At 40.2% G+C, this 18,156-nt stretch overlaps 1 protein-coding gene across 1 annotated transcript; it reads left to right on the plus strand.

The window, feature by feature from the left end:
* Positions 1–9,697: 9,697 nt before the first annotated feature.
* Positions 9,698–15,724, plus strand: MS4A1 (membrane spanning 4-domains A1; the record flags this gene model as incomplete). Its single annotated transcript, XM_080911119.1, has 6 exons — positions 9,698–9,856; positions 10,146–10,265; positions 11,057–11,116; positions 12,938–13,174; positions 14,164–14,265; positions 15,506–15,724. 6 exons carry the CDS (start codon positions 9,698–9,700, stop codon positions 15,722–15,724), a joined length of 897 nt encoding a protein of 298 aa, XP_080767245.1.
* Between the last annotated feature and the right edge of the window lie 2,432 nt (positions 15,725–18,156).

The following is an 18,156-nucleotide window of genomic DNA, read 5'->3' on the forward strand; positions in this document are numbered from 1 at the left end:
GAAATACCTTGGTGTGACTCTAACTAAGCAAGTGAAGGACCTGTATGACAAGAACTTCAAACCTCTAAAGAAAGAAATTGAGGAGGATCTCAGAAAATGGAAAGATCTCCCATGCTCATGGATTGGAAAAATCAACATCTTAAAAATGGACATCCTACCAAAAGCAATGTACAGATTCAATGCAATCCCCATCAAAATTCCAACCCAGTTCTTCATGCAATTGGAAAGATCAATGTGCAATTTCATATGGAATAACAAAAGACCTAGAATAGCGAAATCCATCCTCAACAACAAAAAAACATCTCCGGGAATCACTATCCCTGACCTCAAGCTATATTACAAGGCAACTGTGCTGAAAACTGCATGGTACTGGTACAGAAATAGGCATGTGGATCAATGGAATAGAATAGAAGATCCAGAAATGAGCCCTCATGTATATGGTCACCTGATTTTTGACAAAGGAGCAGTAAACATTCAATGGAAAAAGTACAGCCTATTCAACAAATGGTGCTGGTCCAACTGGCACTCAGCATGCAAAACAATGAAAATAGACCCTTTCTTATCTCCTTGTACAAAGCTCAAGTGTAAGTGGATCAAAGATCTCCACATTAAACCAGATACACTGAAACTATTAGATGAGAAAGTAGGGAAAACCTTAGAACACATAGGCACAGGAGAAAATTTCCTGAACAAAACACCAATGGCTCAAGCTCTAAGGTCAAAGATTAACAAATGGGACTTAATGAGATTGCAAAGTTTCTGTAAGGCTAAGGACATTGTCAAGAAAACAAAACGGCAACCAACAGAATGGGAAAAGATCTTTACCAACACCACATCAGATAGAGGCCTAATATCCAAGGTGTACAAGGAACTCAAAAAGCTAGACACCAGAGAATCAAATAACCCTATTAAAAAATGGGGTACAGAGCTAAACAAAACGTTTTCAGTTGAGGAACACCGAATGGCCGAAAAACATCTCAGGAAGTGCTCCACATTATTAGCCATCAGGGAAATGCAAATCAAAACAACCCTGAGATTCCACCTCACACCAGTCAGATTGGCCAAGATCCAAAACTCAGATGACAGCAGATGCTGGTGAGGCTGCGAAGAAAGAGGAACATTTCTCCACTGTTGGTGGGGTTGCAAGCTAATACAACCACTCTGGAAATCAGTCTGGCGATACCTCAGAAAATTGGATATAGTACTACCTGAAGACCCAGCTATTCCACTTCTGGGCATATACCCCAGAGACACTTTAATACACAAGAAAGATATATGCACCACAATGTTCATAGCGGCTCTATTTATAATAGCCAGAAGCTGGAAAGAACCCAGATGTCCTTCAGAAGATGAATGGATACAAAAATTGTGGTACATATACACAATGGAATACTACTCAGCCACCAGAAACAATGACTTAACCAAATTCTTAAGAAAATGGCTGCATCTAGAGAATATCATCCTGAGTGAGATAACCCAGTCACAAAAGAACAGACATAATATGCAGTCACTGATAGTGGGATGCTAACCCCAGAGGCTTGCACTCCCCCAGAAACAACTCACAGACTGTATGAAGTCCAAGAAATAAACAAAACAAAACAAAACAAAAAAATATTTACAAAACAAGAAAAATTTAACTATTTTGATGTTACATTTTGTTTTTCATGTACTTTAGCTCATTGTAACTATTAAGTTTTCAAGGCATACAATCAAACCTTGAAAAAAATCAAGTACTGACTAAAAAATATATTCATATAGTTTTATGTAAAAATTATGTTAGAATCTGAAAAAAAAGTACTGACAAAAAATGTATAATTTTAAGCAAAAAATGTTTAAAATCTGTACATTTATCTTTGTTTTGTAAAATAAAGTTGTTTTAAAAAAAAAAAAAAGTCTGCCATAGTCCTTTTTTAATCTAACTGACAAATTGTGTGCTCTATCGTTAACTTCAGTCAAACTCACATGAGTCATCAGTCATCAGTTTTGTAACACAAAACAGAAACCTAAGACACACAGACAAAGACTAACAGATGCCTGTCTCCACCTAGACAGATAAAATCACTCCAGAATGGCCAGGAGGGCATACAGCGTTTCCAATCCAGGAGAACTACTGTACCCTCACTGGAATCCAGACAGGAATCATCCAGGCGTCCCTGGGGTTCCTGTCTAAAAGAACTGCTGGGACAAAACTGGAGAAGAGACAGAGGGAAAAGAAGTTTAGTGACCAGTCCAACTTGAGATCCATCTCAAGGGGCTGCTCAAAAGCCTGACACTATTACTGATGCTATGGTGTGCTTACAGACAGGAACCTAGCATACCTGCCCTCTAAGAGCCCCTAAGCAACTGACTGAAACAGAAGCAGATACTTATATCCAACCAATGAACTAAAGTTGGGGGCCCCTGTGGTTGAATTAAGGAAAAGCTGGAAGAAGCTGAGGAGGAGGGTGACCCAATAGGAAGTCCAGCAGGCTCAGCTAACCCAGACCTCTGAGATCTCTCAGACACTGGGCCACCAACCGGGCTGCATACACCAGCTAGTACAAGATTCCTGACACATATACGGCAGAGGACTGCCTGGTCTGGCCTCAGTGAGAGAAGATTCACCTAACCCTTGAGAGTCTTGAGACCCCAGGAAGTGGGGCAGTCTGGTGAGGGTGGTGGGCGGGGGGAAAACATACTCTGGGAGACAGAGGGGAGAAGGAATGGGATGTTAAACTGTGGGAGGGTGGACTGGGAGGAGGTAATCACTGGACTGTAAAATAATAATAAAAAAAACAGCTTAAACCAAAAAAGAAATTAATAAAAAAAATCTAACATGAGGTTGTATATGAAAGAGAAGATAATAGTCTTGAGAAAAATCTAATTTTTGACTCCCAAATGTTTATAGACTTTCCCCATGTCACCAACCTCTTCCACTTTGCTACTTGCTCAAACACTGAAGTCAGCCACACGACTCCAAGCAATACTGCAAAGAGAGGGAAGAAGGAAGGAGAAGGTGTAAAAGTGCTGTTTCGGTTCATAGCACCTGAAATGGGAGCTGATCTTGCCTTGCGCTTCTGGGTGCATGTTCTGTGGAGACAAATTAGATTTCAGGTCATTTCCGCTAAATTTCACATAAAATTTCCATGGCCCTCTAGAGCTTTGGGTATGAGCAAATGATGGTACTGTTTAAAAGCCAACACAAAACTCCCAAGCAAACCTGATCAAGGATTCTGAATCTTTGCATGGGTACCCCTCCCCCTACTCAGCCCCAAAAGTGAAGCATGAAGGTAAAGTCAGTCCCCAGTAGCCCGACTGTGGAGAATTTCTAGCCCTCTTGCAGCCCTTGGGGACCCACCACCCACACCTGCTTATAGGGTGGGGGCTGCAGAAGTTCTTCTAATTAAGGTAGCATGAAGCACACCAGGCAGTCCCCAGGGTAATTTTTAAGAAGTGAAACCTCCTGGTAAGGCAGAAACTTTTTTGTGTATCCTTCTTATCAAAGCAAAGTGATTGGAGCAAATCTCAAGGTAGCAGAAGCTGCTGATTTCCTGTCACCTGGTGTCAGAGGTACCACTCTAGGCCTGGTCTATCTCACTCATCTTGGAGCACTTGAGTTAGAAGAGGCCAGCTGATCTCAGCAGTGAGTATCTAAATTGGCCCTTGAGCCCTGAAGCCCTGGATACCCAGGTAAGGATTGAGTTTGCTCTGTTTTAATGACTCTAATAAAAAAAGAAAGGCTGATGAAAAGAGGAGTGATTTTAGAGACTAGAGTCAGCTTTCAGTCTGGGGTGTCCCTGGTGAGACTTACAAATGGCAGCATGATTTAAAGTGTGGCAATTCCAAGGCTGCATGTGTTGTCCCCCTCCTAACTGCTCCCCATCTTAAAAATGACTCTGGCCAATGGGTGGTGAGCAGATTCTAACATGGAGATAAAGTCTCTAGAATGGTGTGCTCAACCTGGGGCTCTACCATGTAGGAGATGCATAACCTTGGGTAAGTTACTGAACTTCTCCAGGCCTCAATTTTCTCATCCATAAAAGGAAAGCAATAAATAACCAGGCCCTCTGCATTGTGAAAATTAAACCTAAATACAGAATCTTTTTAGGACTGACTGGGACCAAATTAGAAAATAATACTGGCCACAAGGAACTAACTCCATTCCAACTGCTTCATCTGAGTTTGTCTCCCAAGATAAAACTTCAGTGTAAGCAAACAAAATGGTATCAAACCTTACTAGCTAGCATTTTCTACACAGCATTGGAATACTGAGCCCAAATCCTAGTTTCTGTCTATAATCTGAGAAGTCAAAGGTGAGAGTGGGTGCTGGAGGCAAGACAGAGGGATTGACTTTAACCAGGTTCTAATGTGCTCCTGAAACTAATCAGTAAAATAAAGTGTTTGTGGGGGCTGTGGGGGAGAGGTGGGTAGAAAGAGGCAGAGACAGCAGACAGACACAGAGACAGAGAGACTTTCCCTGTTTTCCTCATAATGGTTTGGTTTGGTTTCACCAATGGCCAGGGGAAGTGCAGGTTATCACTTTGTGAATAGAAAGCATCCTGAGCATTTACCTGCCAGAGGAGGAAGCTGAGCTTCATGGTCTAAATCTAAACTTTCAGCATCACAAGAGGCAGGTTTGCCACATGATCCTGCACAGTTCCCTTGCTGGATCAGCACTATGTTTCAGGAGTTACACTAAAATATAGTTGCTATGGAAAAGTAATAAATATGAACATCTGTTGACTTTGAGGAAGTTCCTACCATCGGCCAAGGAATAGCCTGGGGTAACGTGTTGGTTCTTCTATGGGGGTTGACAGAACATGGAGAGAGACCAGGAAGAACTAGCTCAAAGGTTTTGCAGATTCAGCAAAGAGGGCAGGAGACATGTCGAGTATGACTTGGACAGGGGCTCTGAAAGCTGTCCAGAGCTGACTACAATGCGGAGTCAGAAAGGTGTCTCAGGAAAGCAAACAAGAGTTAGAGACAGTGAGGTGGGTAGGTGAACGCGGAGCTCAGGAAGAGCAGGACTTAGAGAAAAGCTATTGAAGGAAAACAGTAACCACAGCATTGCTAACAGTTCTTACATCTATTTGCTTATTTATTATTCAGTATGTTTGCACACATATGCACATATGTGGAAGTCAGAGGACTATCTGCAGAAGTCAGTTCTCGTATCATAAGAGTCCTGGGAATGGAGCGATAGGCCATCTGACTGGCCCAATCTACAAAAACTTTTTTCTTATGCTATATCAGGAAACTAAATCAGAATCGTTGTATAAGTGACACTAGATGCAGGGAAGGGTCCGTGTATAAGGGGAATTACAGAGGTGGAAATGGCATGATTTTGCTATTGCCTGAATATGTAAGGGAGGTGAAGAAGCAGGAGTGAAATCTGCACATACACACACATTCATGCACACACATGTGGAAGACAGGTTAATGTTACATACCTTCTTCAATCACAGAACACCCAACTTGAAACTTACAAATCTGGCTAGGCTGGCTGGCCAGCAAGTCTGTCTGTACTTCCTCAGCACTGAAGTTACAAGTGCAGGCTATCACAGGCCCTATTTTATGAAGATGCTGCAATCCATACTCAGGTCTCATGCTTCAGAAACTCGACCTGAACCATCTCACAACCCCTAGTTGCAACATCTCAAGTCTGAGCAATTGGTAAAATAAAGTGACCTGAGGTACTGTCCCCAGAAAAGGCCACCAGCTACAGCATGACCTTTGTACAGAGAAGTTTCGGTTGAATGGCAGAATGTAGTTTCTGACCTTTCCCCCAGCTTCCTCCTCACTCACACAGTATTAGGGACAGTATTGGGGACTGTGTGAGTGAGGAGGAAGTTGGGGAAAAGGGCAGAAAGCAAAAATTTTAAAAGCTGAAGGGAAGATAGAAGAAACAGGGTAGTGATAGGGGCCGTTGCTTTATTTAAACAAGGAGTTTGGGAACTGGAAAACAAGGTAGCATAGAAAGACCCAGTAGTAATAACTATTCCTTAAATATTTATTATTGTATCAATCAGAGGACACCTATAACTTATCCTAATTTTCAGAGATCATAAATGTAGATGGCTCTTTCCACTATATACTGCCATGTAAGGAGTGAGGGTGGGCCCCAGGAAGAAGGGATTTCTGGAAAGAGTGAAGATGGACTGAAAGAGTTAAGAAGGAAAGAATGTAAGATTCACCCACAGCCAAAAGCATAGGGCAGGAAGAATAAATGCAAAGCTATTTTGAGTGGCAAAGGGGGAAGTTGAGGTTGGGGATGGGGGGGGCCTCAAGTGTTTCAGAAGATGACAAAATTATTGGACCTAAGAGTATTATTTAAGCCCAAACCAGAGAAGATGCTGTGAGATCTTCAGGGGATAGAGGAAAGAAAATGGCCACACGTTTGGAAGTCAAAAGGGTTAGTGGGAGCTGCAGCAGGTGATAAGATGGGATGGTGTGTGTGCAAATTAAATCATTGTCTCAGTGTCAGTATTGATTTTCATATTTGTGAAAATAAAGCCTTTATTGTCATATTTGACCAATGTGGTCAGTACTACTAATCTACCAGTCTTTGCTGTGAGCTGAAGTCGACTGAAGCAGTTTTGTATGACTTTTCTAAATAAGGCCATGATGCAAAGCCTACATTTGTGGGAGTATGTGGACCAGCTCTGGCTTCCTCTGTTTCTGGTAAACGTAATTGTATTGCACCAGCCCTCAGGTGTGTGAGAAAGGAAAGGAGGAGAGGAAGGTAGTTAACATAAGATGACATATAGAGTAATTATTTTGATGATACTATTTTGTAGTAATAGTTATTCAACACTTTGCAGAAATACAGTTGTTTAAAAGATATTCTAACAGAAAGATGTTCTTCTCTATATTGTTACTGCTAAAAGGCCAGCCAGACACCCACACTAGACTCTGTCTAAGTAAAAGGTTTGTCTCTGTAACAACACAGACCCCATACTTAAGGAGCAGCTGGTAACTCTGGCAGAATTATAATAATGGTAGTCTGACCATTTCCTTCACCCTGAACAATTAATGACCTTGCATCTGTAGGTCGCCATCACTAAAATTAGTTCCCTAGAATGGAGTGAAGTGACATCTAGCTCATTCCTGGGAAAGTAACTTATGTGAACCTCTATTGATATATCCACTAAAGGGTGTTGTACTGCCTCCTGAGAGGGAAGTAAGAGAAAAACTAATATCCACGGGACACAGCGCATGCTCAAGTAAACAACTATGCTTTTACAGTCTAGCCTGGGGGTCCACAGAAGGAGGTATTAGGGCTTTGCAAAAGAATGCCTCATATCCAGGGGAAGGTTCATTATCTGTTACATGAGCAAACTGGTTTCTGAGATTTTTCTAGTTCTAGAACAATATTAATTTGCATACTCCTTGGTGGGCTATGTAAATTTTTTTTTTTTTTTTTTTTTTTTTTTTGGTTAGTGGTCTCGTGGGATAGTTTGTGGCATGAAACAGATTCCCCTGGGCCAAGTGACAGCTGTTAATTTAGAACAGGAGGGAAATCAAGTAAGAAATGGTTCCCTACAGCCCATGTTGCAGACAGGTCAAATTCTGTATTGCTTTAAGTCATTAAGAGTCATTTTGAAGGTAAAGGAAGAGAAACTGTTCCCCACAGGAGCCAGAGCAGTGGGTCTGCACTTCAGTTGGCAAGTTAAGGGCTTCTTTCCAGATAATTAGTAACTACATAACTTCAAGTGAGCTACCTAACATGTCTGTCTTTGTCACCCCCTCTGTAAAACAGAGGCAATGATTTATCCCTTGTCTCCTCTGCTGGGCTCAGAAGAGACGTCCCAGGGGAATTTCTTTGTACTTGTAAATTAGGGCAAAGTATAAGAGCCCAGCCCTCCATGTCTTTAGTAAGATTTAGCAACCTGGGTAGACAGTCTTAATTCCACAGCTTACAATTAGCCAGATGTGTGGTTCTACAGAGAGATATCCAGGGTGCAGAAAACAGCAATGAAATTTAAATACATGGTTGATGTAACCAATGGATGGATACTCCCAACACAAGACACATGAAGAAGGCTACATAGCCTTAACCTGTCAGAGGTGGAAAGAGTGTGACTCGGTGGCTCATCACTTCACTACCCTCTTTCCTTGTCCTAGGCATATGTGTCCTCTCATTCCTTATGATCATTCTATGGAAGAACTGTGTTCTCATTTTAGAGATGCATAAAGTAAAAACTATAGCTCATGTGTGTATAACAAGAATTTCAACAAAGCAGCTAATATTTATTCAGATGTGGGTGCTTCACATAAATCTAGCATCCCTTTGATGTTTATCAAGAAACTCAAGCGCATGAGTGTTGTTTTAGATAATGGCCAAGAGGTAACAACATCGTTTGTTTCTGTCGAGAGAGTACTGAAATAAACATGCATATATGGCAATTTACCACAATAATAACTGAAGTGAAGTGACTCAAACAGGATGTGTAGAGGCAGGAAGCATACACAAGAGCATGTGTGATATATTAAGGGTTCAGGGAAGGCCTCTGGGGATAGCTGGTGTTTAAGCTATACCTGGGTGGAAAAAGAAATCCATGCCAACATGAACCATCATCATCTATCTTCTGTAACAAGTTGTGAGACAAGAATTATTACTATTTCCAGTCTAGGGCTGAAGAATCCGAGGCCCAGAGAACTTGACCAACACCTCAGAGTAATTAAAATCACTGTTTAAAACCAGGCAGTTTGATTCGAAGGTTGTGAACTTACATGTGCTATCAGAGAATATTCTCTTTTTTTATTTTTTTAATACATTTTTAAGGTTATAATTAAGTATCTGTGGGTACATATACATACACATATGTAGATATGTAACAATAATATAGGAAAAGAGGCTATTAATTTGAGGGGATAGGAGAGAGACTAGGAGGGGCTGTGGGGAGGAAAGGGGGTATGTGATACAGTTCTATTATAATTAAAATATATTCTTCTTTTTTTGTTGAACTTCACACAGTCTGTGAGTTGTTTCTGGGGTGTTCAGAACTTTCTGGGGTTAGTATCCCATTATCAGTGACTGCATATTATGTCTGTTCTTTTGTGACTGGGTTATCTCACTCAGGATAATATTTTCTAGATGCATCCATTTTCTTAAGAATATTCTTAAAGTGACCTGCTCAAAGTCAGAATTAGAGGAAGAGAGAGGCCTAGACCATCCCTCCTGATTTTAAGGATACTCCTAACCATAATCAAGAAGGACATCTCTGAGCCACTACACTGTTCCGAAACATATGAACAAGCCAATAAAATATGCTTTGTAATATTAAATCATAAGAACACCCACGGAGGGACCAGCTAGACAAATGCATAGAGCAGAGATGAAACTCAGTGGTATTTTCTTAACATTCATAAGGCCTTAGGTCCAAGCGTCAACAGAGAAAAAAAATGCATATGGACATACATTTATAGTATGTTCTAAGAGTATAGCTTACTGGTAGAGTAATCAACTACATTGTGATGATCATTCTAGCTTAGATTCCTGGGCCCACATGCCCTTGCCTGAGATAGCTCCTCTAGATTCTTTCCTATAACATAGTAGTATACCTTTCCTTACATCTGAAAATACTAGGAAAAGAACATGTCTCAGTGGGACCATCAAGAGAATACTAAGTATTATATGGTATCACAGAAGGTAAGATTGCCAACAACTTTGTCTTTGATCTCACTTTACTGTTTTTTCCAGGAGTCTGAAAATAGAATGACAACACCCAGAAATTCAATGAGTGGACCTTTCCCAACAGAGCCTACAAAAGGACCCCTCGCCATGAACCCTGCTCGAAAAGTAAACCTCAGAAGAACATCTTCATTAGTGGGCCCTACACAACGCTTCTTCATGAGGGAGTCAAAGGCTTTGGGGGTAAGACGGTTTTCCTCCACCTCACACTCTGGCATCAGGCTGTATATGGAATACAGTCTGCCTTGTACAGGCTGGTCCATTGTTCAGCTCCAGACATATCTGTTCCTTGAAAATACCCTGTGTAGTGGAATAGATAGATGTGAACAAAAAGGAGGCAAAATCCTGGACAGCATTACCATTCCTTTTAGGAGCTATGCATGGTTTCTATTTGGGTCTCCAGTTTCCCTTGTTGCCTTTGACCCTTAACAGTGAATTCAGTTTACCGCCAGTACCTTTCTTCTCTCCCCAGTCTGTCCAGATCATGAATGGCCTCTTCCATATTTCCCTGGGGGGACTGCTGATGATCCCCACGGGGGTCTTTGCACCCATCTGTTTGAGTGTCTGGTACCCTCTGTGGGGAGGCATTATGGTAAGTTACAATAAACAACAACAATTTTTGAGATGTTGGAGGAAGGGAAAAAAAAACCAAAAGTCACTGTGACCCCACCCCCCCATGAACATTTTCACTAATTACAATGAGAGAGATGGACTGGAGAAGTGGCTTAATGGTTAACACTGGTTGCTCTCCCAGAGGACCCAAGTTCTGTTCCCAGCACCCACATGGCAGCTCACGGCCATCTGTAATACCAGTTCCAGAGGAATTCAACACTTTCTTCTGGCCTCGTTGGCCAGGCATGCTCTTGCATGCAGACAAAGCAGTCACACACATTTAAAACATCATATTGCTATTTAAAAAGAAAAGGGAAAATGTTTTAATTCACACTTTATGTTCTACCTGTGCTTCCTAGTCACCAACCTTAATTGTGTTTTTAAAACTGGAGACAAAGGATAATTGTAGCCTGTACAGATAAAGAATAACTCATGTTATTGGGGTTAATTTCTTATGTTTTTATTTGATGGCATGGGCCCAGAGGGTTCTCGCTGACAAGGAAAAGTGTAAATTCTATCTCTCTTTTCTTATTCTATTCCTAGTTAACAGCCCCAATGGTTGAACAACACAGACTGCATGTATGAGGCTAAATAACAAAGAAATAATTTAATGTGATAAAATTTAATTCATAGTTTAATGAAAGACACACAACAACAACAACAACAACAATGTAGATGTTTCCTTCCCACCCGTTATCAGTGGATAACGGTCACCCTTTCTGTCTCTCCCCTTCTGCCCCTCCCCCTTCTTGCCAATCTCTCTGTTTGTAGTACATTATTTCCGGATCACTCCTGGCAGCCACAGAAGAAAAAGCCTCCAGGAAGACTTTGGTAAGTAATCAAATGTCCTTTCCCACACACAAGACACACAGCCACTTTCTCAGAGACAAGTCCAGGGACCCTAAAAAGAGCTTTGCAGTCACAGATTCTTCTCTGAGCAATGGATCCTATAACATCCTGGTTGTGTTGTGATTTTCTTCAGGAGAAACTCAAAAATGGCAACTGCCTTAAGTCTGTCCATTAGGAGGGAAATCAAAGGCCGGGTCAAAAGACCAGACTTCATACTCTTTCAATGCTAAGTTCCCTGTGGAGATGACAGACCTAGAATATTTTGAAAGAATGTTACTTAGAAAATGGCACACCATTTAGGAAAATGATCCATATACTTGAGTTGGGTTCCAGCCTAATCACAGACTTACAATTAGACTCAGAACCCCAAGCAAGTAGAGGAGTGGCCTAGAGTCCTGCCCCCCACCCCCGGCCCCATGAACAGAAGTGCTAATCTTGACACAAAAATCAATATAAAGATGAGATGGGATATCGTGTGTGATATTGTAGTAGAGTGTAGCCATAATGCCTACAGTGGCTTGTCCATAAAGATTTGTTTATATTCTCTTAAAATAAGCAGCCTATAGAATTCCTGAATCTGAGTGGGTGACCAGAGCTCACCACCAAATTTCTCTCTAGAAAACCCTCTAAAAATACTTATACTTACTAACTGAGCATCACTTTGAGTTAGTTAGTAAAGAACGGAGTGGGTTGCAGTGGTTCTTATTTATAAATTATCTGAAAAAAAAACAATTTAGGGGAATTTACAAATATCAAATACAAGCAGAACTACCAAATTGCCACTAATAAGTCACACAGTCAGGAGTGAAATATGGTAGTGAAACACTCAATAGTGCCTCACCACACGGCATATGATATGTCAAGCTTTTATCACCTACACAGGTCACAGCGGTCACAGCCATGTCCTCTTGACTATTACCAAGAGAAATGCGCCCTTATGAATGCCATCAGTAGGGAGCAGAGTGGTGACTATTATGACCAATGCATTTCACTTGATGATTGTCTCAGTCAGGGTTTCTATTGCTCTGACAGTTCAGCTTATACTTCCATGTTGCTGTTCATCACCAGAGGAAGTCAGAGCAAGAACGCACACAGGGCAGAAACCAGAGGCAGGAGCCAACACAGAGGCCATGAAGGAGTCTGCTTACTGCCTTGCTTCACATGGCTTGCTGAGTCTGCTTCTTATAAAATCAAGTACCATCAGTCCAGGAATGGTTCCACCCACAATGAGCTGGGCCCTCGCCTTTCAATCACTAATTAAGAAAATGCCTTATAGCCAGATCTTATGGAGGCATTTTCTCAATTAGAGTTCCCTCCTTTCTGATAAGTCTAGTTTGTATGTGAAGTTAACACAAGACTAGCCAATACAATGATACAAACCCACAAGGTTCTATCTATATCTACTTCAAGGAAATTTAGCCGTGATGTAAAATCCTTCTTACCCCTCTTCTTATGCAAAGGGGTAGTAATCCAGATACCATTAACCCTCAGTTGCTCAGTAAGTGTTTACCACGTCTGGGAAGTCGGTGGCAATGAGAAAGTTCAGAGATACAAAATGTGGGTAAAGGGTTACTGGAAATTTGGTTTCATATGTGGAATAGATGGCTTAAGACAAGAAGACTGAAAAGAGGGAGAAGAAAGCTAAACACAATGACAAAAAGGCTAAAACACATAGCAAAAACTCTACTAGAACTTAGGTGTGGTGTCTTCATGAGTGAGGGGAATGTCGGCTGCAATCCCCTATCCTACTTTATGTCTTCCAAACAGAAATCAAATCTAATAAACAAATCTACCCTGTTTCAGGTCAAAGCGAATGTGATAATGAACTCTCTAAGTCTCTTTGCTGCCGTTTCTGGAATAATTCTTTCAATCATGGACATACTTAACATTACAGTTTTTCACTTTTTAAAAATGGAGAGACTGATTCTTATTAAAACCTCAAAGCTATATGTGGATATCTACGACTGTGAACCATCTAATTCCTCAGAGAAAAACTCCCCATCTACACAGTACTGTAACAGTATGCAGTCTGTGTTTTTGGTAAGTATGAAAGCAGTGATTCTTCAGAGAAGAAATGTCTATGCTTTATTATGAACATGAACTCCAGATCCAGGTACTCTGTGGCTACTATTTTTTCTGTATGTAGTTTGGACCAGAACCCTTTTCATATACTACCTCCACTAATTTGAGAAACAAATTAGTTGCCATAGGCAATGCACTTGAAGCAGTGCCATTTGTATAAGAGATTCTATTTGTGACTTTATCATTTTTCTGAGGAATGCTCTTGTTGTATAGTCTTGGGTCATCTAATACTGTCATTTAACCTAGACTAGCTTCAATTTCACAATCCTACTTCCTGAATGCTGAGTTTACTGGCATATGCCACCACACCAAGCTTTATGAGTTCATCATTGTTAATATCATTGATGACATTAACAATTACTATTATTAATAAAACACGGGAGAAATTCCTAAAATGTTATTGACATGTTAGTTATCATTGAATTTAGAATGCAGAGTTTAATAGGGAAAGAAAATATATCTCTCAAGTGTTGTGGAGTTTCCTCAATGTGGTGTCACATCCCCCTAAAGATGATAGTATTTCTTTTGAGGCAGAGTTTCATGTCATCCTGGCTGGTCTTCACTGCACTGTGTAGTCAAGGATAACTTTAAACTTCTGATCTTCCTGACTCCTTGTCTCCTAGTACTGGGATTTTATAGGGATTTACTGATATGCCTAGTTTACATAGTGGGACTGAAACCCAAGACTTCAAGTATGCTAAGGGTGTATCCTAACAATTGTGTTGTGGTACTAGGCCAAGCTGAAAGAATTATGAGAGTCTTTGTAAAAAGAAATTGATTATTTTTCAGTTTCCTATTCCAACCTTACTTTCTCACAGCTCAGTTTACTCACCTAAAGAACTGAGCTGACCCTTTGCTCACTGAGTTCCAGTCATTTGCCACTGCTGTGCACTGTGCATGCCCATCTGCTCTTATCTCACCTTTGCCTCCATGCTCTTGGTTTCCAGGGCATTCTGTCAGTGATGCTGATTTCTGCCTTCTTCCAGAAGCTTGTGACAGCTGGCATTGTGGAGAATGAGTGGAAAAGAGTGTGCTCCAGACGCAAGTCTGTAAGTTGGAGTTACCTGTCCACAACAACCTAGAAAACTAATATCTACAAAAAAAAATGTTTACATACAATATGATCTGGTGAGATTTTGGAACTAGGAGTTTCATTGGCAAAAAAATTTTTTGTTGTATTTTTTGGAAGCCAGAAAACAACAATAGTGACAACAAATATTTTGAAGGGTGACTGAGTCTACGGTTAGATGCTACAGTTCCACATGTACACAGTGTACCTGCCAAACAGCCTTTCCCTCTACTTGACTTCAGACTCCCACTTCCACTTTTTCTTACTGTTCTACTGCAGTGCAGTAATGAGACAGTAGAGCCAAGGAGATTTATGCAGGAAAGCATCAGAGGATTCGTTAGAGTCTGTGACCATCATGGGGAGGAGCACGGCAGTGAGCAGGCAACCATGGCTCTGGAGAAGTAGATGAGAGTTTACTTCTTATCCACAAGCTTCAGACAGGAAGAACTAACTAGAAATGGCTTTGACTTTTGAAACCCCAAAGCCTACCGCCAGTGACACATCTCCATCCACAAGGCCACACTTCTGATCATTCCTAAACAGTTCTGCCAACTGCCAAACACATACTGAAAATTTTAAGGCTATGGTAGACATTCTTATTCACAACTTGATTACATGCCCTCTCCCCTGTTAATGTGTAACATAAGATGATGGAAGGATGAAGGCTGAAAAAGTCACTGGTCCTTGGGTTTTCTAGTGTTCCCTTCTCCTACTGCCTTTACCTCATTTCACTTCCAAAGCAATAATGTTTCAAAGAGTTTCCAAAACTGGGAAATATGAATGTTCCAATAGTGCCTCTATTATAAACTTCCTCAAAGTGACAAACTATAAGACTTAGCTTATAACCTGGTAGTCATTACTGATCCCTTCATTACAAATATGAGAAGAAGGTAAAATGAGAACAGTTTCCCTGGGTTATAAAATTAAATCAGTTCTAGAAACTAAACTCTTCTATGTTTGACCTTTTCTTATTTCATGTAGTATGATTATTCCAGAAAAATGGCAAATGCCAGAAGTACTAAAGAATTTACTCATAATTGAGATTTAATAAGTAGGTGATTTGATAAAAATTTGAGCATCCATGTAGCAAATCATGGTATCTGTAGTATATGGTTAACTAAACAAAACACCTGAGAATAATTTGGCATTTGGATATATATAGATTGCTGTTGGAAGTTGTGTCAAGGGTAAAAGTCAAGAGGCATTTGTTTATGTTCTAGAATGTGATCCTGCTGTCAGCTGGAGAAAAAAAAGAGCAGACAGTTAAAGTGAAAGAAGAAATCATTGAGCTAAGTGGAGTATCTTCCCAACCAAAGAATGAAGAGGAAATTGAAATTATTCCAGTGCAGGAGGAAGAAGAAGAAGCAGCAGAAATAAATTTTCCAGCACCTCCCCAAGAGCAGGAATCCTTGCCAATAGAAAATGAGATCTCTCCTTAAGGTCTTTTTTTTATAAGCATTATTGTTTAGAGAGCTTCCAAGACACATAGTTAACCTCATCTCTTGTGACCTTCCACAATCTATTCTCCACATTTCCACAGTTTATCTTTGCATAAAAAAGTCACATCTAGCTCTCCTTCACATTTGAAGAACGCAGTGATTATAAAAGATTGTCATTTTCCTTACTTAGGGAGTCTTACATTGGCAGAAATGCTGAAGAACCCAATTCTCATTCACCTTTTCCTTGGATGAGTATCTCAGTAGTGGTAATGCTTCTTCTCCATTTCCTCCGTCAGCAGTTACAGCAGAGGAAAAAGAAACATGACTGTTCCATTCATCTCTGAACTCTCTGACTCCTACATTTTAACAGAGTTCCTTGTTTTAAGGAAAATAATAATAATAATGAGAAAAGATCCCCACCTATATGCCCATGGGGAAGGCACAATATGTGGCATGTTCTTCAAACTTCTGTATCCCACTTGGGAAGCTATGAAAAGCCTATTTCTAAGCCTGCCTCTGTACAGAAAGCATAGCTTACATATGAGCAAGTATTTGTGTCTTAACTTTGCCCAACTCTGGTTTCTTGGTTTCTGGTCATATCGTTTATGTATTGTAGTCTTTAGTCAAGATAAGAAAGAATAGAGGGAAGGAAATGTCATTAATGGGTACTCAGGTCTCAAATCATAAATAACTTCTGTGCTTACCAGATGCTTTTCAGGTGACAGAGTAGTTTATGAAATAGGTTCGTTTGGTCTGTCATGACCATGAAAGAATCCCTATCACTATTTTGCACTTAAGTTGAAAGTAAGAAGCAAGCCAAGGTATTCTACAATAGTTGTAGGGATTTAAGTCAGACCTAGCTCTTCAAATTCTAGTGATGTTTGAAATAACCAAACTATCTATGCTTATATGTCTGAATAAGCTATATCAAAGTGCATACTCTATGAGCAACATATTGAGTCACAAGATTTAGATTTGGATTTGACACCATGTGAATAAAGACACCCAAAATCTTACATGTGGAAAACTAGTCATGACTTTAATATGCAATTAGCTGGTAAGTTATAAAACATACTATAAATGCATCTTATATTTACTATAAATGACCACAAAAAGAAGACTATGGTTAGAAATAACACAGTTAAAATATCAAATCTCAGACCACCATACGTTCCCACCCGTTTCTGTTCAGGGATACTAGCTAGCACCTGACCTAGAAATACTGTTAGCCTAAGAAGATCTCACCATAACCTCTCATTCAGATACTATGACAAGTCTACTTCTAGGCATGATGGGTATCTGAACAACTGAAGTTACATTCCTTAGAATATTTTTATTTTATTGGGAGCTACTTGTGGGAACTATTTCCTGTAATTACAAAGAAAATGGAAGTAGAACTTTTTCCCTGTGTGGTCTTCAAAACAAGCTCTAAGTAAATAAAACTTTGTATCCATGACTGCAATAGATAACTCCATCTTGGGTATTTCTTTATTCATCATAACATCAAACAATGGAATGCTTCTGTAACATAAAACTAACCTATGCTTCAATAATGACACATCCAGTTATATTAAGGAATTCCCACATACCTGACACATGTTCCCTAGGAGTTTATTTACCATAGGTCATTATTAATTACTGCTCACTCTTATAAGTTGCAGCTTGATTCACCATATCCAGCACATGGAAGGTACCCTAAACCAAAGATCATGGCAGTGTCTGGAGAAGGTGGGGAGGTGGGAAGGGGTGTGTCAAGCTGAAATATTTTTAAAATGCAGTATTCAATTTGAAAATTTTCCCCTCTAAAACTCATTTACTTAATTTTACTTTATCCACTGTTAGATTCTCAAATAATTAGTCCTTATCAATTTCTTATGACTCTTTATGAGATAACTATAGGTTTGTATTAAGGTGATATATGATTGGACACTGGGGAGGTAGGAGAGGAAAAAGGCTGAAGGAGCAGAAGAGAAGGCAAAAGGCAGAGACTGACAGAGGAAGAAATTCTGGAGGCAACATGGAAGCTGATCCTTCCATGTGTCTATTTCTCTCGGCACATCTCTAGCTTGATGAGGTTGTTATTATTTCTAAGGTTGTCTATGGGAAGTTTGTTTCTTTAATTCATATATATAGGAAGTTTATATCTTTGTCCATTGGTTGTAAGTTTGTTGTGTAGAGTGTTTGTGGGTTGAGAATTTAACATATAACCCTGTTTGATAAATTACCGGGATATGGAGTCATGTTTGTACCAGGAAGTGGAGGAAAGGAACACACCAGGGCAGTCGTATCCACCCAGGACAGAAGCAGCAGGGGCAATAGAGTGAACCATGCCTGAGTTCTTAGAGGCAGTGTAGATCACTGTTAGAAATCCCCATAATGCCAGAAGGCCCAGAGACAACCAGCAAAGTGTGGGATAAAAGGATAAGCCACCA

Source organism: Micromys minutus, assembly GCF_963924665.1.
Source record: "Micromys minutus genome assembly, chromosome: 2".
Classification (NCBI taxonomy): Eukaryota; Metazoa; Chordata; class Mammalia; order Rodentia; family Muridae; genus Micromys; species Micromys minutus.